Source organism: Daphnia pulex, chromosome 11 (genome assembly GCF_021134715.1).
Source record: "Daphnia pulex isolate KAP4 chromosome 11, ASM2113471v1".
Taxonomy (NCBI): domain Eukaryota; kingdom Metazoa; phylum Arthropoda; class Branchiopoda; order Diplostraca; family Daphniidae; genus Daphnia; species Daphnia pulex.
In genome coordinates, this window is record NC_060027.1 from 3,412,004 (window position 1) to 3,432,695 (window position 20,692).

Consider the following 20,692-nt stretch of genomic DNA (forward strand, 5'->3'; position numbering starts at 1 on the left):
CGAACCAACTCACGAAAAAACAAAAAAAGTATTCCAAATATTTTGTCTCCCAAGTTATTCTGCCTTCGGGGAAATGAATGCAAAAATTGTGAACGCAAAAATGATTTAAATGTCTCTAAAAGTGATCCTTCATTCGAATCTGCCTGTATCCCATATTTGTCCACTACTTAATAAGAATGCATTTTAAATTAAAAAAGCGCATAAACTTGGATCCGATCAACGAATATATAATTTAGTCCAATATAGGACCTTCGTTTTATTACAGCGTTGCTGTCCGGTTACACTCTGTTTGCGGCAGGATTCCTTAATGCATTTTGTCACATATTGACCGAGTTTTTCCTTTTATTGAAAAATGTCAATCATTCCAATAATTTTTACCGAAAATGCCGAACCCATTTTCAACAAATTCGTGTAGAAATTCATGCACATTTCTCTGTGGGTTTTTTTTTTTTTGAAGATTTATCTTTATTTGTTACGTTGCGCCATATAGTTTAAGAGTCCCGATCCATGAATACCAAAAGTTCACACTAAACAATCAACTAAACGATAATCATTTGCACTTACCTGCTAACTGATAGAGTAATAATGTGTTGCCTATACAGCCCGATCTGTCGTGAAGAAACAAATAGGACTCCCGTGTGATAAAATTGTTAGCGAGTTAAGACTAACTCACAAAATACGTAAGAAATTCGAAGCTTTATAAGCCTCAGAAGAAGAGAGGCATTATTAAATGTTGCTGGTTCAGCTTCGAAATCTTTTTTAACTGGTTTACTATACATCAATCCGGCCACGGATCGAAAGTCAAGTTGATTTATTTACGGAACTTATCAGTGATTGATCGAATGACAAAAATGGATTTCCCCTATCAAATTTCTCTTTCTCTTTTGTCTTTTTAGTTGCAGAGTCGATTGATACCAGAACAAGGTACGTCCTTTGATTCCAACGCGCAACGTCTCTCATAAGGAAATGGATAGTTATATTTGAATGGATGCGCCTTTTTGACTAGTTATTATTCGCGGATTTGGCTAGTTGGTCGTCGTGCTGCATCATATCATTACTCTTCGAGATTGTCGCTCTGTGTTCTGAATTTTCTGTGTGTGTCTAGGGTATTCGCCGCCGTCGCCTTTACCTTGGCCTTGGTTTAGATATATCTATGGCCTGGTGATTGGATGGGAGATGTGTATAGACACACACACTGGGCATGTGTGTTCACATAAAGGCACCTTGTCTCTTTCAACAGCACACAACCAGCATCGTCGCAAGTCTGATTTGAATACACCTTTTTATGGCGTGGAGAATGTCGTTGGATTGCCGGATCTCTTGTATGGCAGCGCAGGGATTTTCCCCTTTTAACAATTTTTAATGAACACACACACACATACTGGGCTATTTGTACACACAGCGCTTTAGGGGGCTTGTGTGCTGCAACTGGGACGATCGAGGTGGTCGATAAGTAATTTCTCAATAATCAATGGAATTGTTTTAATGAAAAAAAAAAAGGACTGAATTCCAATTGGTTTATATACTTGTATCGAAGAATCCCGCCCTCCGGGAGCAATTCTTACATAGTCTGCAAGCCAATGCGCTAACAAAGGCTATCTCTTCATCCGCAGCCAAGTCGTGAGCTGTGTGTCTTTTTTCGGGGAGTCATTGGTGTAACTGGAGAACCGTGAAGCGAAAACAAGGTTCGTTCCTTATTTCTACCTTCGCCAAAATTAGGCAATTGGAAAAAAAGAGACATTGTCAATATAATATAGACCGGTATTACGTCATTTCCATCATTGATTTTTGGTTGAGCAATTTCATCTCGGATTAAGTGGAGTTAAACGGGAGCTATAACAATTCGTGACTGGATTGAACTTATAGGTCCTATATATTAAACTTTAAAAGGTACAGCAGCCGCGTCCTCAACGACCTTTTCGTGTGAGGACCCGTACATTTCCAGCACTTTCCAGGACACTTTCATTTTTCTTTGGCTGAAATTCGAACGCTCTTGACTTAATTTCCCTCATCTTTGCCACTTTTTGCGCAACGTCGATTGAGAACCTGATTGTTGGGTGTCTGGTGGCCAGTCTTCCCTTTGTTTCTGTATAAGCTAATCATGTTATATAATTTAGAAAAAACACGGGTTTGAAAACATAAAGTAAAAGGTACAGTATTTTTCTGTTCTTTGAAAAACCTGATTATTGTCGATATAATTTCCCAGTGAAAGTGAACTTGATTGAAAAAATTGGCAAATCCATAATAATGGCAAACATATCTAGAGCAAATAGACAAATGAAATCCGTGTTGGATCACATACTTTCTTTCGGGCGATATACTATTTAATTATTTATACATTCATATACAAAATATCCGACTGCTCCTTCCGTGAATTCCAGGAATGCCATGGAGTTGACCAAGTTGGGTGAGTTTGGAAGTTATATTCTTTTGAAAAAAACAAGTCTGACGACGACATTTCAACATGCATTTCAGAGTGGTGCACTGGTCGGCAAGAAGAAGAAAAAGCTGCTGCTGCTTGTGAGGGGCTTTCGGTTAGTTTGAAAGATTACAAGTGACGCTGCCGGACAAGTTGAAGAGAATAGTTTCGATTGACATCATTCCGCCCTTTTTTTTCCCCCCGGAGATGGTCATATGAATTAATCTCAGATTTTTCCTATACAGCCAGCATTGTTGTTTTTATTAAACGAACATGTTATTTGACCGAATTAAACATTCCGTGAGCTGCGAACTCAGCCGAGCGTGTGAGGTTGGCTGCTGGAGCAGGAAGGGCATGGAACACCACCACGGGTGTGGCGGCAGGTTTTTTTTTTCATCTCTCCATTCATGAATGAACCTGCCTGCGAAATATTTAAAAAAACATCCAAATGCGTCCATTTCAGTGTCAGGTTAGATGATCATTCCAAATGATATCCTCCTCCCAGTTTTTCTTCTTAAAGTGATGGCATAGAAATGATACGCATCGCAAAAGTTGTCAAGATCATTTAAAGGTTTTTGGTTTGCTGTTTTGTAATAATACGATCATCTTTTATTCCACTCTAACTTGAGTGATTCAATCAAATTATTATTTAAAAAAACAACTCCCGTTGGCCGTTACTAATAATGGGGCCACCAAATCGTAAAAGATATTTCAACTAAGGAGTTTCTTAATCATTTATTGCCAAAATAAACCTCGCTTATCAAACCAATTAAAAAATTTCAATCAGTTCGCAAAGAGGGGTAAAGAATTTGAATTGTAAAACAAGTCAATTTGCAACCGGTCTTTCCCGACCGTCTGTATTGTCTCTCCCGTTTAATCGAAACATTTTTTTCCCCCTCTCCCAAATAAGGAACAACATACCAGATTGATTAATCATTTTTGTTGCCCCTTTTTCTTCCCTTTACTGGCGGCTGGATTGGCCGGAGCAGCGGGGTCTTTACCTTCGGCCAGAGCCAATTGTTTCTTCAAATCCAGGAGAACAGCTACGGCCGCATCGATGGAAGCCTTGTCTGCTTTGGCAGTTTTCAACCCACGAACTTTGTCGCCCTTAAAATAATATTATTTGAGAGTTGTTAAATCATGATTAAAAGTGAGCACTAGAGCGGATGCAATCAATCATCTAATAATATTTTTGTTTTTAATTTTCATTCAACCTGTTCGGCAACTTGTTTGGTCAGATTTTCAAGGTCGCTGGATGACGGCGTAGGCTTCTCGGTTGCTGCAGGTGCTGGCGCTTGATGGATTTGTTTGGCTGATTCCTCCGCAGTAGCCAACCTTTTCTTCAAATCTAAAAGTTCAGCTACGGCAGCTGTAACAATGGATTTCTCGGCCTTGGCAGCTTTCAACTGGCGCACTTTGTCACCCTTTGGGAAAGAAATTAAAAGATGTTAAAAGTGTACATGGAGAAAAGAAGTGTAGCTCAATGAATCCACCAAACCTGCTGGGCCACTCTCAGTGCCAGATTTTCTGGTGTTTCAAGGCTGTCTGAAGCTGCTTCTTTTGCCACTGGAGTAGCTGCTGGATTCCCTGGAGGAGGAGGAGCAGCGGATCCAACTTGGGCGCCAGAAAACTTTTGCTTCAATTCGTCTATAAGTGACTGTTCAATCTTCTGGAATAGGGGGGCAGGCTTGCCGATCCGGTGGCCGGCAGGCAGACGACAAGTGAATTCCGGAATCAAATGGTTGACGTCTGATGTGACACCCAATTGTTCCTGAAGTTTTCCAGATAGGTTTGGCATGTACGGGAGTAACATGACCGACAATTGACAAATAATGTTGGCGCATAGACCAATGACTGTTCCGGCCCTCTTCTTCTCTTCATCTTTGGTACTCTTAATCAACACCCAGGGCTGGGCAGCTTGCATCAATTGATTGCCTAGACGTGAGATGCTAAAGATGGGTCTGATGGCATCGCGTAACTTTGCATTCTCCAATAGAGAAATGTATTGCTTCAGTTCGCGGTTGATTCGAACTAGCAACATGTTTTCTTCTTGACCCAGTGTCATGGAAGGAACACAACTGTCGTAGTTCTTCTCCAGGAAACTCAGAGCTCTGTTATTGGATAAAACCGGACAATGTAAAACGTCGGCATTCTCGAAAAAGTTAACAATTTTTTAGGTACCGGTTGGCGAAATTGCCAAGGTTGTTGAGTAGTTCAGTGTTGTTCTTAGTCATCAAATCAGCCCATGAAAAAGTCGAATCTTGTGATTCCGGACGGACGTAAAGCAGATAAAAGCGCCAGACATCAGCTGGAATGCCCGTTTCCTGGGCATTGTTACCAAAAACCCCGACACCACGACTCTTGGAGAACTTGCCATCCTCGTAATTGAGATATTCTAATGAAACAGTAGAAAGCTTTAAACATTCTCTTCTAGTCAACTGGAAATACGAGTTAAACGGAATGTTCGCATACCAGTGGCAATCAGATGATTGACCAGCGTGTACGGGTCGTGTGTGCCCAATTGAGATGAAGGGAAGACAACGGAATGGAAGGGAACATTGTCCTTGGCCATGAATTCGTAATGGACGACCTGCTCGCGATTCTTCCACCAGCGTTCCCATTCTTCCGTGTAGCAAGCCGTGATGCTCAAGTACCCAATGGGGGCATCAAACCACACGTAAAAGACCTGTGTGCACACAAATTCCGAACATGCCATTATTACAGTTCTAGATAAATCTCAAGTACAGTTTTGTCACCTTGTCAGTGTATCCTTCAAGAGGGACAGGAGTGCCCCATTTCAAGTCACGAGTTATGCAACGTGGCTTCAACCCTTCCTTAACCCAGGAATTTGCAATGACGCGGGCGTTATGAGTCCATCCAGCTGTCACACTTTCCATCCAGCTTGTCAACTTATCCTCAATCTGCAATAGTTTAAATCGAATGAGCGAAATCAAATCAAAACCAAACTAAAAATGTTATAAACCTTTGGTAAATTGAGGAAAAGGTGCTTAGACGTCTTAATCACGGGAGTATGACGACACATTTTACATCTTGGTAACTTGAGTTCAACGGCATTGACCAGCTTGCCGCATTTGTCACACTGATCACCTCTGGCATCTTCGTAACCACACAAGGGACAAGTGCCTTCCACGAACCGATCAGCCAAAAATCTAGTAACGAATTTCACGGAATGACATTAGGATATTTTTTTCTGGCGAATTTAAGAGAAAAAACAGATCGTTACATCTTGCAATGCTCGCACAACAGCTGTTCCATAGTATCCTCCACCAAGTAATTGTTGTGATGTAATTTCAAGAAAATGTCTTGAGCAATCCTAGTAATCATTATGAGTCAGCAATACAATTTTAATCAAAACTTTTAATGAAATACTTGGTTTGATTGGGGGTAGTAGTACGTCCGAAATGGTCGAAGCTGATATCAAACCATTTGTAAACTTCATCGTGAAGTTTAAAGTATTTATCGCAAATTTGCTGCGGAGTTAAACCTTCTTCCAATGCTTTAGTTTCCGTAGCTGTTCCATACTCGTCTGTTCCGCAAATATACAACGTGTTGTAGTTTCCTGTAAACATATATATAATTAGAATTTGAATTAATAGTCACAATTAACAAAGAAAACTTACGCAATCGGCAGTAGCGAGCAAATACATCAGCTGAGAGCACACAACCAATAATATTGCCCAAATGGGGGAAATTGTTGACGTAAGGTAAGGCGCTCGTAATCAGAATATTGCGTTCTCCTTCAACAGGTAACCTGTAGAGAAATAAACGATTAGATTTCAATTTAAAATCACAGTTAATAAAATCTTGATTAAGTAAAAGAGTAGACAAACAAGTTTATCACGTTTACCAAGAACAATTTTTCCTTTCTCTTGGGAACTGAGCATCGGCCTAAACTGTCTGGACTTTGTGATATTACTGTACACGTGTAAGTAATTTTAAGTTGGTAAAAGAAAATAGTAATCTCATCAAGCAAAAAAAAACTCAATATATATATATCTAGCACAATAGTTTATCGCTTCTTTTCCTTCGTTTAACAAGGTCAAATTATAACCTTGTGTCAACACCCCAATGGCGCGTATTACTTATCTGCCAGACAGCTCTAGCAAAGTAATGTAAAATATTTGTTTTAATACTAAACTAGTCATTAATCGAAGGAAAGTATGATAAATTATCAGTGGAATTCATTTAAGAAGAGGGTGAGAGAGATTTTCTCCAAAAAATTTCCCTCTTTTTTCCTTTCTTTAAGCATTCAGCCATGCCTTTAGGTAATGCAAGGTCACGCACCATCCCATCAGAAAAATGCAACGAAAGGAAGGAGGAGGTGGAGAGAGAGAAAGAAAAAAGATGGCGGATTTTCCCCCCTTCGACTAGCCTAGTATGACCTCGGCTGACCTAACTCAAGGTCAATCCCCTTTGGTTCTCGTTTCCTTTTTTCCAAATAAAAAGCCGGGAGATGTTCAGAAATTCATCAGTTCAACGTTGTCTCTTAGTACACTCACTTGTCTCAGCACAATTCCATTTCAAGCTTGCCATTACCACCCTGTTGCTACCAGCGCCTCAGAGCTCTACACAGAAAGCTGTTTTAATTCGACACTACATGTATCTAGTATGACCAGTTATTACGAGTCACTGGGTATTCATTGTAGGGTCGAACAATTTCAGCCATTTTCATCAGTTCGTGCTTCAGTAGATTGGACTAGTAACTTAACCTTTACTGTTTGTTTGAACCTACATTTTTTTGCTCGACTGGTGCTCTTGGTTGCTCGGTCTTTAGGATTATGATTTAACATTCCTAAAGCTCGGCTAGCAGGATCCACCAATTAAGCTTAGACTACTTACAATCTACGTAATACTTACACTGGATGGATGATGGTTTTTGGCTTTGGGATGTTACTTTGGGCCCAGTATCTGACTGCCTCTTCTATTTCCTCTGCGCTGATAGCTGCTTCTTCCTGAAAAGATTGAAAAAATAACCTGGTATTAGTCTAGGTGAACTTTGCCCAGATTAGACTTGTAATTGTTAGTCACTGGGTAAAGTTTGTCCGTTGACTAGTTCCACTTACCTCTTCTGCCTGTTCAGCATGTGTCTCCTTGATCTTGAAATTCATTTTTGAAGCTGTTGCCTGCAGAAAATTTGATTTAGTTTAAGTCCAGTTTTACATACCCCATAGAATGTATTTAATATCTCTGGGTTATGATTAAGACTGGGCAAAAGCTATTTGCCACAACGAGTAATGAAAACTTTGAAAAACTGTCATGTGTACTACAATAATTTTGAAATAAAAATACATTTACCTTAAACTGATCGCTTGTGTACATTTGGTTGAACCACTTCATTAGAGTTGAGTAGCTATCCATGAGCTTTCCGTTGGAGAGTTCTAGTAGGGAACTAAACACTATCACGTCAGCTGCAGATAATGAATTCTGAAATTTGTGAAAGGTTATTAAGACGCATTAATTATTATCAATATAGCATCTTACTCCAATAAGAAACTTGTTGCGAGTGGATTTATCAAGATGTTCTAACACAGTGACGAGTTGATGAGGCTGTTTGTTGGTCAATGCCTGCACTTCAGGTTGTAGGATTGTACTCTCCCAATCCATCCATTTGTCTTGTGATGGATTAACTTTCTTGTGGCCATTTAAACAGAATAGATACCATACAGCCGAGTTGGACGAGAAAAGTCGACAGTCTTCGTTGATGATAAGAACTGGTTTCTCAGCCGATGGCGTGATTTCTAGTTCGATCGGGATATTGAGATATTCTGCTGCCAGCAAAACCTTCAATCCGGAAAGATCGTTGGAACGTGTAATCAGTTTCATTTTTCTAATGAAGTATTAAAGCTTAACACATGTCAAGATCTGAAGAAAATTTTTGAGAGGGGATCTTTTCGTCTGTATAATTATTGAAGGTTAGGCTAATCAGTATCTGCTAAAATTGACAAGTAAAAATGAAATGATAACGCGTGTTCGAATCAATTATGATAGTACCCCAACAATTAACTTTCCTCTGATCACCGTTTATAAATTTTAAGAACGTTATTTAGCATTATGAAGTCTAAAAATGGTTTTTGTCTGGTGTCCATTTTTAAAAATCACTCCTTTGAATCTGCAACGTGTCAACATACTGCAGACGAATTCCTGCCGCTGTCAACTGGGTAAACTATTTGCTATTCGATCCCACACAAATTTTTGAAAATAAAATGGAATCAAGTGTGGAAAAAGCCAATCCTTTGGCAAAAAAACTAGCCAAAATTCAAGACAATCAATTTGAAAATGACAAAGTATTTTATTCTTATACCTTATTCAATTTGGTTTCTAGAAACATTTTATTTTCGTTAGGATACGCTTGAAGCCCTGAAGGAATTGTCAACCTTTTTCAGCGAAAACAGTATTCGAACTCGTAGGAATCTTCGTGGCGAGATTGAAGGAAGAAGCTTGGCAATTAATCAGGTAGCCTACTGATGAAGTTTAATTAATTTACAAAACAAACAAACAATGCATAACATTTATTTTCGTATAACTTGAAATAGGATATTTTTAAAGCTTTCCATCAAGTCAAAGAGGGTAAACAGATAATTTCACAGATTTTGTAATGATAAAATAACAGAGCAAGCAATTTTCCTTGATTTAGCACTAAATGATGTGCACTCTCAAGTATTATTCATGGATCAAAGCTGCAAAGGAATGTCAACCAAACTTGCTGCTGTGAAAACAAGAACTCATCAATTAATGTCTCAAATGACTAGTTTTCAAACTGCAAGGTCGGTCCAATAAAAAAACAAAAACAAACTACAACTAATGTTATTTGTGTGGTTTTAGCAATCAGTTAAGTATGGAACAAATGGTGGCCAGCAAAATGATTGAAACCTTCCAACTAACACCTGCAGAAGTGACAGAATTGCAAAGCTTTGACCGATCTGTCAATCCAGAGTTTTTTACAGCATTGAGGAAATCTAAGCATATCCATCAACAATGTAAGCAACTCCTTCAAAGTGGCCACCAAACTACTGCTTTCGAAATAATGGAGCAAATGGCGTCCTATCAAGAGACAGCGCTGGAAAGACTTTACCGTTGGACGCAAAACCAATGCAGGAACGTTGATTCACCAGATTCAAATATTTTGCTTACCCAAGCGATTTCGTGCCTTCAGGATCGGCCCATTTTGCTTAAGCAAGTCGAACCAATTTCCATCTTATTTTTACGATAAAGATATTTATTTGTGTGTATGTGTGTCAAACTGTCAATTTAGATACGTTGTTGATGAATATTGCACCGTACGCCGTGGATTGGTTGCGAGATCATTTCTTGATGCCTTAACTGTGGGTGGCCCTTATGGAACTCCTCGACCAATTGAGCTCCATGCTCATGACCCTGCTCGTAAAGCATTTAATTAAACTTTAAGCTATTAGAAATTTTCTTACATTGGTACGCTATTACAGGTTATGTTGGAGACATGCTCGCTTGGCTTCACCAAATGACTCCAACCGAAAAGGAAAATGCACAAGCGCTTCTTAAAGGCTGCGACAAGTCAGGTGAATTTTATGACACGCATGGTAATTTTATTTGTATTTAAAATACGTTTTTATTTATTTTATTTGTGCAGACATAGGCGAGTTAGTAAAAGGCGCCTTGTCAAATATTACCGAAGGCGTGTGCCGCCCGTTGCGTTTGCGTTTAGAACAAGTGATCTCGCCTGACATTGGTCCTGCTGTACTGCACACCTTGTCAGGACTAATTCGATTTTATCTCAACACTATTGGCGAGGTATGCATTTGGAAAGAGTCCATTCTCCATAAAGAAATATCGAACCGCTGTTTGTGTAACAAACAAACAGATCACATATTTTAATCGTTATTCTTTGGAATTTCAGGTGGTGCCAAACAGTGCGTTGATAGAAACTCTGAACGACATATTCGATCAATGCCATCACACGTTTTTGACTTCCTTAGAGTCTCACGTTCATAGGCTTTTAGAGAGAATTCAGCCTCCAAGCCAGGATTTAAGTCCTTCTCTCGGAGTTAATCAGCTTCTAAATTTATTAAGGGATGTTCTCTCAGGAGGACATATAGTAGATGCACAAGCCTCCGACGTTGCTGAAGTATGATTATCATTTAGTTTTTTAATGTGGAAATGAATAATCATAATTGTGTAAAACTCAGGTGGTGAGCAGAGTTTTGGACCCCTTGATGCAATTTATAGAAAATACTGCTGGTCGTCTTCCAAGAGTTGATCAAGCTGCTTACACCCTCAATTGTGTCTACCAGATTCACTCATCTCTGTCTCTTTATGAACATGTTGAAGAACGCTTGGAGAATTTACAGGTAACTTTAAACATTGGACGGCTGTTTTTAAGCACTTCTTCATGCATTTTAATTTTCAGGGACTAATGGAAAATCAGCTAACACTTTTGAGCACTGAGCAAGCCACAAGCCTTATTCACAGTTTGGGATTGGGTCCAGTGTGTGCCCTTTTGCAAAATCAAAATGATGGAGAATTGTTGTCTAACATCCCAGGAATGGACTCTTCTAGTTTGCAATCATTTCTGGTATTTGTTTTCCTCCTCCAGTTTTGATTACAATGTTATTGATATTTAAATTTACGCTCAGATCAAATTGGATGCCTTGCTGGGAGCCCCAGATGCGTTACAGCTTGCTCAGTGGAAATTGTTGATCAGCGGCTCTCACAGAAAAATAATCCAACGACGTGCGCTTGACACCGTACTTTCCATTTATGAGCAGCTGTATGATGCTGTTCACAACCCAGCTAATTGTTATGAAAATCCATCAAGTATTATGCCAAGAACACCTCAGCAAGTTAGAAATTTACTTGCATGATTATACTGTCAGAGGGATATTTTTTTATACATATTTTCACTTTAAGAAAGATTTTCTAAATAATTTAATTTGTCAAAATTTACTTTGTAGAATCCCTACAAGGTTGTTACACAAAAAATTACATTGCTGAGCACTATTTGTTTTCTTTTTTCTCTGCTGGTGTGGTTAAATTTGTTATTTCTGCTAATGTCTTTGCTCCCTGTTTTAAAATAAAATATATAGAACAGTGTTAATATTGACAAAAAGAGACATTTTTAACAGGTGGTATTACCCTTATGATAGGATGTTCAATCTGCTGCTCGTGTTTAGGAACAAATTTTTCAACTTTTTGAAGTAGTGACCATCCAACATGTAGCCCAATAATCTAAAGTTTGGGGAAAAAAAGAAGAAAATGTAAATGTAACCATAAGAATAAGATGACTACAAATAACATGTTTCAATCTGTGTGATTATTAACATTTATCCGAAAAAAAGGCATAAACATTTTAATATTTATGATTTTTTTACATTAGAACCACGTTAGATCATCGTGTTAGAACTATAACTTTTACGTAACATAACTTACAACGGGAACCATAGTCAAAAGTACCAAATTTTTTTTGGTAAATTTTGCAAATCTTTGTGAAAACGTTAATTTATCCTCCATCTTAATAACGTCTAAGAATTGAACGACTGGATTATGACACTGAAAAGAAACAGAAAAAAAACAACTCGGGTCTCGGAAATCTGGAGAAACAATCTGAAAGAAGCAGACGATATAATTATTGTCATAGAAACGAAGCAGACTCTTTTTTCTTCAATTGATCTCATCTGCAGATCTGCTCATAAAAATTGACGGTCTTCCGTCTAACAAGTGCTTGAACTGCAGATTACCTACCAATTTTCCAAACTATCTATCCAAGAAGTTAAAAGAATTTTTATTCCCAGTAATGGCGATGCATATGACTGGAATGTCAAATCAAGGAATGATGAATTTGACCCCTCTGCAGCAGCAACAGCTTCTCCAACAGCAGCAACAACAACAGCAGCAACAACAGGCAGCAGCTAATAATAATCCTCAACAAATGTTGCAACATCAACAGCAATCACAGCCCGTTCCAAACCAGCAAGCAGCAGCAAATCCTAATATGCCCAACCCAGCGGCTCCAAATCCTGCTTCTGAACAGCAAAAGCTTGACCACATTGCTAAAGTCAAAACACTTCTTTGGCCTCTGAAAGAGAGTTTAATTGTAATTTAGTTTTTAAAAATGTTTATTTTTAAGTAACTAATATTGACTTTGTCTTCTAGGCAAGTTTTAAAACAGCTGCCCAAAATTTCAACCAAAACGCCCTGATAGATTTTGGAACTATGTATGTCATAAGATAACTACTTTGTGATTTATTCACTGTTAAAGTTTATTTAAATGTTGATTTTTCTGTAGGAAAGGAACAGAAACCAATGGGCCTAGATTTGACAAACAACTAGAGGAATTTTACTCAATTTGTGATCAAATAGAATTAAACCTTCAAGCGGCAATCGGGTGTGCTTCCCAGATTAGTACCAGCCAACGACACGTTCCTGCCCTAGTCTCTATAGCAAGGCAAGAGCCTGTCATCAATCAGGAAATGATGTCTTATCCAAACTATGTTGGCGTGGCAAAAACCCAAGTTGCCTATGTTAAAGACGTAATTGATACTCTGAATGATGCCGCTCAGAACTTATCCAATGACTAAATTTTTTTCCCCCGGGATACACGAAAAAAGTTTGCCATTTTTTATATTTATAAAATACATTTGTCTGGCGTTTGATCGCACAAGCATATCAGTATAAGATGATTTAAATTTCTCCATTTGAATCTAGATTTTACGTTTGTACAGCACCCGATGGAAAATTGTCGGTCGCGCGTTACTTGCAGTCGTGAGCACTTTACCGCTATTTCATTGTCCCGTTTTATTGTAACGCGTGATCTGTCGATCTCAATTCCCTCCGTGACTTGGTTTTGTAACAAATTTTTTATTTTGCATTCCCCCCACTTTCACAGGCTTTCTACATCTTTGTATAGGCATTACCGACATTTTTTCCAAGCTTTAAGAATATCCTACTGGATTTTGTCCATTACAGCATCTTCTTCGCGTAAAAAAGTCAGGTTCATTTTTTCCTAGGCAGCTTTAGTCAATTTAGTCAATTGATTTTGATGGCGAGTCAGCACCAGAAAAATCTCTTGTCATGTATTTTGCATTCGGTATGAATGTGTGTTGATGGTGTTTACGAAGGATGACGCGTTTTTATAGGAAAGCAAAAGAGTTGAGGTAGGCATTGAAAGACATATTTGAAAGCCGTCACAATTCAGCTGTGAATCTAACAGGTCAGCACGTCTAAGAGGCTCCAGTTTCTCCGGAAAAAAAATCGTACACGAAATAGGAAGCTTTCGAAGGCTTCTTCGATTGGTCACTTCTGTCGATCTAGTTTCTCTCATCTTCAACTTCGCATTTATAAGCAAGAAGATTCAGCAGTAAGTCATCCAGTTCCATTCCAACTTCCTCCAACCAACAAGATGTTTCTCAAGGTAATCTGAATTTCCTCTCGTCAATTCTGATTTAATTCCACTAAAGTATTCAATTTGATTTCACAGGCTTTCGTAATCCTGCCAGCAATTTTTTCCTTGGTGACGGCTGCTAGAATGAACTCGGCTATGGGATCCAAGCGAGGCGGTTTCAGTCTGGAGCCTTTCGGCCATGGCACCCATCATTCGCATGCATTGAAGACCATTCGATCGTCCGTCGACTCGTCAGGCAAAGCCAATGAAAGATCGCATCCCGAAAATGAACTGGATTCAGCTGGATTTGGAGCTCCAGCATACGGTAGTGTGGGAGCGGCCGGGTTTGGTTCTCCTGTTCAAGGATTCGGTGGACCTGCTGGTCATCATCAAGGCGGAGCTAGTGGATTTGGACTTGGCAGTCAATCAGGGCCCTTTGGTGGCCCATCTGCATCCTATAATGATCAATCAGGATCAATTGGCAGTCCATTGGGCTCGTTCGGTGGTCCAGCTGCAGCCTTTGGAGGTCAGTCCGGATATGGAGGAGGTGCGCAAGGAGGAGCTCCGGGATACGGCGCTGCTGCTGGTGGATACGGAGGAAATTCTGTTAGTAAATCAAAGTAATTTTAATGAATTGAACAAACATCACAAAGTATTTTGTTTGACAGGACGCTGGAATGCCCTATCAATTTCAGTATAATGTTAACGAGTACGGCAACAACTTTGGCCACTCTCAATCCAGCGATGGCAACCAAGTGACTGGGCGCTATTTTGTTCAGTTACCTGACGGTCGTCTTCAGACTGTGGATTTCAAATCGGATCCATTAAACGGCTACACTGCTGATGTCCAGTACCAAGGCCAGGCACAATACCCCGGAAGCAACAACGGAGGCTACTCTTCCCAGCCATCTGGAGCACAGTACCCTTCAGGAGGAACTCAACAAGCTCCACAAGGCAACTATGGCAGTGGTATTGGCGGCGGGTCCGTTGGACAACTACCACTTGCCTTCAACGGCCAAGGAAATTATGGAGGTGCTCTTCCTAGTGCACCTGGAAGTTTTGCTGGCCCAGGAGCCTTTAGCGTCAAACCCTACTAAGTTTTTTTAATAAAGTTTACAAAATAACACAACAGAAATGTAGACGCAAAATTACAAACATTTGTATTGCAGTTTGTTCCAATAAAACAATTAATGATGTCTAGATATATTTTCACGAATTTGTTAATACTTAATTATGAATTTTGTAAGCCCGGCTAGCTCAGTCGGTAGAGCATGAGACTCTTAATCTCAGGGTCGTGGGTTCGAGCCCCACGTTGGGCGAATAACTTTTTAGTTTTCGGACAGAAACAATTTTACTGCAAAATAAGTTTTAGAAAAATTTGCAATCGAAGACGATGCATTTTAATTTATTAATTTAAATGGAATTCGTGTTTGTGTAAAACTTGTTGATGTAAAGGTGAAAAATATAACCTTATAAAAATTACAAAATTGCATCGACCGGGAATCGAACCCGGGCCGCCCGCGTGCTGCTAACAGTATGGCAGGCGAGCATTCTACCACTGAACCATCGATGCTTGTAAACTTTCAAATCAAATAAATACCAAATTAGGCCAATACGTTAAGCCTTCACCCCTTAGACATCGTTAAACTAAATTTTAACTTAACTAATCTTGCAAACGATAATATTTCTATTAATCGCCTTGTTTTATCACTAAAATGCCAAAACCCTATCCAATTTGAAAAAAAATACAAAAATTGCATCGACCGGGAATCGAACCCGGGCCGCCCGCGTACTGCCTCTAAATTGGCAGGCGAGCATTCTACCACTGAACCATCGATGCTTGCTAACAACAAAAATATAATAGAATCCAATCAATAGATTAAGCCATGCATCTATTAGACGTCGCTAAACTAATTTTCAACTTAACTTATGTTAGAAACGATAATTTTTCTATCAATCGCCTTCATTTATCACTAAACGAAAAAACCCTCTTATAAAGTGATATAAAAAAATAATAAAACGTTGCATCGACCGGGAATCGAACCCGGGCCGCCCGCGTGGCAGGCGAGCATTCTACCACTGAACCATCGATGCTTATGGAATTTCACATTTAAATGATAATACATTATAAAATATCTTTTTACGTTTCAACTTTTAGATACCGTATATGGATTTTTACATGCTATGTTACGATGTCGCAAGAGAGTTTACTTATACAAACGAAAAAAAAAATGCTGCAGCGCGTAACCCGCGTGTTGGGATGAGTAATAAAAAAATGAAAGTTTTAAAATTTACCTAACTACGCTTTTTCCCTTGGGGGAGTTAGGGTGAGACGATGATTTGGAAAATGGAAAGTAATTTTTTTTTCTTGGAGCGATAGGAAGAAAGAAGATACATAACCGTTCTTTCTTACCCAGGGAAGATTGCTTCGAAAGCAATCACGTTTAGGTTAGGTTGAATGAATTATGAGTATACAAGTAAAAATTCCAAATTCGGCCTATATTTGCCTTCAACTATAAAGGAATATAACTTTCGTTTGTGTTGCTTCTTTGCCTTTATCTTCTTTGACAACGTTAGTCGTCATAGTCGTATCGCAAATCGCTAAAGAAAAATCATTTTTAAAAATTGACTAATGAAATCGTCAGTTATGTAAAAGAAACAAACCTTAAAAAATCTTTTACGAAGACGATGTCACGGGCATATGGAGTTGCAATTTTTCCAAAATTAACAAACCCGTTCTCTTCCATGAATTTGACAATCCCAGCTTCCCCTTCCTCGACGTGTTCCCATTCAACCACCAACGTCTGCCAATCAAAGTGACATATGTAAATACAGTCATCTTCTCAAAAATTGTAGTGTGTGCGATATGGTGTACCTTAATGTCGACTTTGTGCCATGGAATCGTTTTTAGGATTTTAAGCTCATGACCCTCGACGTCGAGACTGAAAAAATCCACAGATGTCCGTCCGTAGGCAAGAAGAAATGAGTAGAATGGAAAACATTGTACGGTAATCAAATGATCGTTTTCAAACCACGAAGACTTTTCTTGAATGCTTCCGACTTGGAAAACAGATTTAAAAGTAACCTTGTACAAATTAAAATAATGGTTACTGCTTATTGTAAAATATTTTGCGATTAAAAAATTAAATTAAAGTGTAAACTTATAACACTTACTTCGGTGGGATAAGTCTCCAAGCTGAGACAAGCTGGAACGTGCGTTGCTTTTCTTTTACGAGTCAACAGAGAGTCGTAAGATCCACGATCCGGTTCGATTAGTAGCCCCGTCCAGTTTTTGTATCGTTCCATGTACAGTGTGTTGGAGAGGAATTCACCGTCTGAAGCTCCGCATTCCACAAAGAATCCATTGGCCTGGTTGCGCAATATTCGCATGATTGCTTTGGCTTGACCGGCCGATGGATCGGCTGTTTTTGGATTATGCAAATCAAACGGAACTTCTGGTCCCCATGGTTTCTTTAAATAATTCTTTCTAATAAGGTCAAGTACACACGGATGGTCCTGTTGCAGTCGATGTGTGTTGGCGTATTCTGTATGATTTAAAATTAATTTTTCAGCTAGCATCAATAAATAAAATGCATATAATCTTATATATATTACCTAGTGTGCAATCTTTAACATGCTGCGATTGATGTTTACTCTCTTCCAACAAATTGTACTTGGTGGTAATACCATTTGACAATTTTCTGTCTGTGCTTCTGTTCTCATGGATGAGAAAGAAAAAAAAGAATAATCCCACACACAGTATAATAGATGATCTCCGACGAGCCACAAATATTCTGATTCCTCTAAAACTAAAAATTATTTTACAAAAGTAAATCAGTAGGGAATTAATAATGCAGTGTAACGTGAAACATATATATATAATTTACCTGATGAATGACATTTTAAAAGATTCGAAATACTGATAAACAATCCGAGAATTAGTAAAACTATTCACACATAATCTAGTTGCATTTATTTTGAGAGAAACACAGACATTAACCGAGATGTCTTGGGCCACGACTGCAATATCTTAAAATTTCCAAGTTTCAATAACTTCAAACAGCAAGATTGTGGTATAACAATCTAAACACGATCTTGTTGTGCCAGTGCGGCAGTACACGTCACCAGCTATGGGGGAGATGTGGAAGAATTTTTGATAGCCTTCAGTCGTAACTGGCAGTGATATAATTGATAGCTACGGGGTCTTGGAGCATTGCGCGTGTGTGTGCACTAACAAGTAACAACCATCTTTTCTGTCCAATAGAAGAATTACTTTGGGGTTCACGTATCCTCCCCATTGTATAAGAATCGTACTATAAGAGAATAACATGTGAGAAACAACCTAGATCTTTGATCGCTGATTCTACAAAATCCATTAAACAAAGGTACCTAGCTAAGCTAGTGATGTGGGGAATTTCATTATTAATTTATCAAATTTATTAAAGAAATTAAAGGGGTTTTTGGAACAAAACAAATAAGATTATAAGCATGCAACTTCTGTGTACTATCGTACACTATTAAGATTTAAAAACAAGGCTTGGTTTCGTACAATATTCATACTTATTACGTACAATATTCAATATTCTACAGAAATCATAGACATTTGTGGAAACCTAAAAATAGCACGCCTTTTTTTCTATTTGCTGATTGTTTTAAGGCCTATTCATCGTAGTCAACGTAGTCAAATCTCAAGTCACTGAAAATAAAGAAAAACAAATCTGGTTAAAAATTTGTTTTTGAAATGAGATGCGGTAGGTGTAACTTACTCGAGAAAATCTTTGATGAACACGACATCTCTTGCATAGGGAGTAGCGATTCTCCCAAAATTTACATAGCCTTGTTCCTTCATGTAATCGACAATTGCGTAGTAACCTTCCTCAACGTGCTCCCATTCAACGGCTATCAACTTGTAACGAAAATTATAAATCGAAGGAAAACGAAATTTTATTATGCATGGAATGGTATAAAATAAATATTTGACAGCATTTTAGTGCAACAATTATTGTTCTTCTTACGGTAATATTGACTTTGTGCCACGGAATAGTTTTGAGCACTTGGAGTTCATGTCCTTCCACATCGAGGCTGAAAAAATCCACCCAATTTTGTCCGTGGGCCAGCAATATAGAGTACAGTGGAAAACATTGAACATTTGCCAATTTTCCGTTATCCAGTTCAGATTGCGACACTTTACTGCCAATGATTTTCCCGGTGATCTCAGTTTTATCGAATGAGACCTTTTTGTAAGATACGATGAATTATATGTGTGACAGGTAGGCCTATACATTTTAAAGGATATTAAGAGAATTATACTTCGGTTGGGTATTTTTCGAGACTAAGACAATTTTGAAGTGTCCAAGATTTGCGATTACGTTTGGCCAAATTTTGGAACGACTTTGGTTCGGGTTCGACCAGCAGTCCAGTCCAGTTCATCTCTCGTTCCAAAAATAAAGTGTTGGAGAAAGATTCGCCATCGGCGGCACCACTCTCAATAAAGAACCCGTTTGTCTGTAATTGAATCAAACAATTTTTTTTAAAAATCAAACGATGTGTAATACGGAATGCAAACAGTTTATACCAGATTTCTCAGTAATCGTAGAACTGCCGTCACTTGACCTGCAGATGGATCTTTCACATTGGGGTAATCCAAAAACAGAGGCACATCCGATGGTGACGGTTTGTTAAGATGCTGGCGACGAATAATATCGAGTAGACAAGGATGATCTTGCTGAAGTTTATGCGCGTTTGCGTATTCTTGAAAGAGAGTTTTATCATTAATATCAGTTGCTGCCAACTAATTTACAGGACGTTGACTCACCGATAGTGCAATCTTTGACGTGTTTTGGCATACCCTTTGTTTCTTCCATCAAATTATAAAGAACCTTTTTCTTCGTCTGTTTGGAATTATGTCGACTGTCTGACGACGGCCATGCAATCATTAAAATTAAACCAATTGACACTGTGAATATCAAGAGCGAACGATGTCGAATCACAAATAATCTGATGCTTCTATAAAAGAAACCAAAAATAAAAAAATAAAATAACAGATTGATATCACTAATAGCGTAAAAGAGTTCACTTACCGTGGTGTCGTCATTTTGCCAACGGGAGGTAAAAAAAACGTACGAGTATTAAGAAATCCTCATTGGCGAGTCTAAACTTATAGATTGGTTTTCACCGACCGCCACTAACGAATTGTTCCTGCCAAGTGAGAACCCCGAAATACCCTTAAATTATTCCTCTAACATTCTTTAATCAGGAAAGCAGTTCCATGCCAGTGGCTCTTCATTGCTGATTACAGTCAGCCGACGGCTGAAATTCTTTGTGAGCTTTGAAGAGATCCCCTTGATGCCGCGTTGAAATTGATCGAAACGTGTCTGACCTTCATGCTCTCGAGTTCGATGGATCGTGTCGGTTGCACTTTACCTTGAAGGAATACATTTTGAAATCATGGGGATATATCGTTGAAATTATAATCTCATCTCACAAGTCAAATGGGGGAGGTGACGTTGCTATATTTAACTCTTCTCACTCTGTAAAGCAAAAGGAGCATCATGTGATCGCCTTTGTGCCTGGCGCACTAACCACAAGGTGCACCCTATTATATTCGGATTGTAAGATTCCTAGGCTTAAAGCTTTATCAATGTTGTAAGGCCAAAAAGACAGTTAAGCAAATAATTGATTAATGTTGGCAGACGTGCTGAAGCAAATACGATCGCGAGTGTCTTAGTGGAAATAGGAAATTAACCAATATCATGTTATCCGCTTGGAAACATAATTTTGTTTAATATTAAATGATAATGAATGATGATGATTAAAGAAGAAGCCATCACGTGCTAGAAAAAAATATTATTATTTCCCGGTGAATTGAATTACGTTCAAATGAAAACTGATGGCATGGA

The 20,692-nt window shown here is 38.7% G+C and overlaps 6 protein-coding genes, 1 long non-coding RNA gene and 2 other non-coding genes across 11 annotated transcripts; 4 read left to right on the forward strand and 5 right to left on the reverse strand.

The window, feature by feature from the left end:
- Positions 1 to 3,245: 3,245 nt before the first annotated feature.
- Positions 3,246 to 8,263, reverse strand: LOC124207708 (methionine--tRNA ligase, cytoplasmic-like). Its single transcript, XM_046605294.1, has 14 exons — positions 7,922 to 8,263; positions 7,736 to 7,864; positions 7,504 to 7,563; positions 7,298 to 7,392; positions 6,061 to 6,191; positions 5,810 to 5,999; positions 5,664 to 5,753; positions 5,403 to 5,589; positions 5,176 to 5,340; positions 4,892 to 5,105; positions 4,601 to 4,814; positions 3,918 to 4,530; positions 3,634 to 3,843; positions 3,246 to 3,526 (listed from the first exon to the last, which is right to left on the reverse strand). Exons 1-14 carry the CDS (start codon positions 8,261 to 8,263, stop codon positions 3,353 to 3,355), a joined length of 2,814 nt encoding a protein of 937 aa, XP_046461250.1. The 3' UTR covers positions 3,246 to 3,352.
- LOC124207710 (conserved oligomeric Golgi complex subunit 6-like) lies at positions 8,229 to 11,413 on the forward strand. 2 transcript variants are annotated; one of them, XM_046605296.1, is made up of 13 exons: positions 8,229 to 8,352; positions 8,574 to 8,724; positions 8,783 to 8,893; positions 8,974 to 9,007; positions 9,075 to 9,204; positions 9,263 to 9,613; positions 9,693 to 9,820; positions 9,883 to 9,975; positions 10,047 to 10,207; positions 10,314 to 10,541; positions 10,603 to 10,764; positions 10,824 to 10,988; positions 11,050 to 11,413. In XM_046605296.1, exons 2-13 carry the CDS (start codon positions 8,644 to 8,646, stop codon positions 11,275 to 11,277), a joined length of 1,872 nt encoding a protein of 623 aa, XP_046461252.1. In that variant the 5' UTR covers positions 8,229 to 8,352; positions 8,574 to 8,643; the 3' UTR covers positions 11,278 to 11,413. The 2 variants fall into 2 exon arrangements, with proteins under 2 accessions (XP_046461252.1, XP_046461251.1); XM_046605295.1 differs by lacking the exon at positions 8,229 to 8,352 and having other exon boundaries at positions 8,420 to 8,724.
- Positions 11,338 to 12,041, reverse strand: LOC124207713. The gene is made up of 3 exons (XR_006880091.1): positions 11,843 to 12,041; positions 11,549 to 11,641; positions 11,338 to 11,476 (listed from the first exon to the last, which is right to left on the reverse strand). It is a non-coding gene; the product is annotated as an uncharacterized LOC124207713 (long non-coding RNA).
- Positions 12,042 to 12,054: 13 nt separating this feature from the next.
- LOC124207712 (mediator of RNA polymerase II transcription subunit 29-like) lies at positions 12,055 to 13,076 on the forward strand. The gene is made up of 3 exons (XM_046605300.1): positions 12,055 to 12,506; positions 12,566 to 12,627; positions 12,699 to 13,076. The coding sequence occupies exons 1-3, from the start codon at positions 12,207 to 12,209 to the stop codon at positions 12,988 to 12,990; spliced, it is 654 nt and encodes a 217-aa protein (XP_046461256.1). The 5' UTR covers positions 12,055 to 12,206; the 3' UTR covers positions 12,991 to 13,076.
- A 136-nt stretch (positions 13,077 to 13,212) lies between these two features.
- LOC124207711 (keratin, type I cytoskeletal 9-like) lies at positions 13,213 to 14,993 on the forward strand. Of its 2 annotated transcripts, XM_046605299.1 has the most exons (4): positions 13,213 to 13,566; positions 13,623 to 13,823; positions 13,890 to 14,399; positions 14,462 to 14,993. In XM_046605299.1, the coding sequence occupies exons 2-4, from the start codon at positions 13,812 to 13,814 to the stop codon at positions 14,888 to 14,890; spliced, it is 951 nt and encodes a 316-aa protein (XP_046461255.1). In that variant the 5' UTR covers positions 13,213 to 13,566; positions 13,623 to 13,811; the 3' UTR covers positions 14,891 to 14,993. The 2 variants fall into 2 exon arrangements, with proteins under 2 accessions (XP_046461255.1, XP_046461253.1); XM_046605297.1 differs by having other exon boundaries at positions 13,213 to 13,823.
- A 46-nt stretch (positions 14,994 to 15,039) lies between these two features.
- Positions 15,040 to 15,112, forward strand: Trnak-cuu. The gene has a single exon. It is a non-coding gene; the product is annotated as a tRNA-Lys (tRNA).
- Positions 15,113 to 15,816: 704 nt separating this feature from the next.
- On the reverse strand, positions 15,817 to 15,887 carry Trnag-gcc. Its single transcript has one exon. It is a non-coding gene; the product is annotated as a tRNA-Gly (tRNA).
- A 384-nt stretch (positions 15,888 to 16,271) lies between these two features.
- Positions 16,272 to 18,018, reverse strand: LOC124207556 (protein Star-like). The gene is made up of 6 exons (XM_046605075.1): positions 17,681 to 18,018; positions 17,409 to 17,602; positions 16,968 to 17,338; positions 16,669 to 16,878; positions 16,458 to 16,597; positions 16,272 to 16,394 (listed from the first exon to the last, which is right to left on the reverse strand). Exons 1-6 carry the CDS (start codon positions 17,692 to 17,694, stop codon positions 16,367 to 16,369), a joined length of 957 nt encoding a protein of 318 aa, XP_046461031.1. The 5' UTR covers positions 17,695 to 18,018; the 3' UTR covers positions 16,272 to 16,366.
- A 412-nt stretch (positions 18,019 to 18,430) lies between these two features.
- On the reverse strand, positions 18,431 to 20,019 carry LOC124206998 (protein Star-like). Its single transcript, XM_046604235.1, has 7 exons — positions 19,874 to 20,019; positions 19,609 to 19,799; positions 19,369 to 19,544; positions 19,104 to 19,298; positions 18,809 to 19,027; positions 18,560 to 18,699; positions 18,431 to 18,489 (listed from the first exon to the last, which is right to left on the reverse strand). Exons 1-7 carry the CDS (start codon positions 19,885 to 19,887, stop codon positions 18,453 to 18,455), a joined length of 972 nt encoding a protein of 323 aa, XP_046460191.1. The 5' UTR covers positions 19,888 to 20,019; the 3' UTR covers positions 18,431 to 18,452.
- Positions 20,020 to 20,692: the final 673 nt, after the last annotated feature.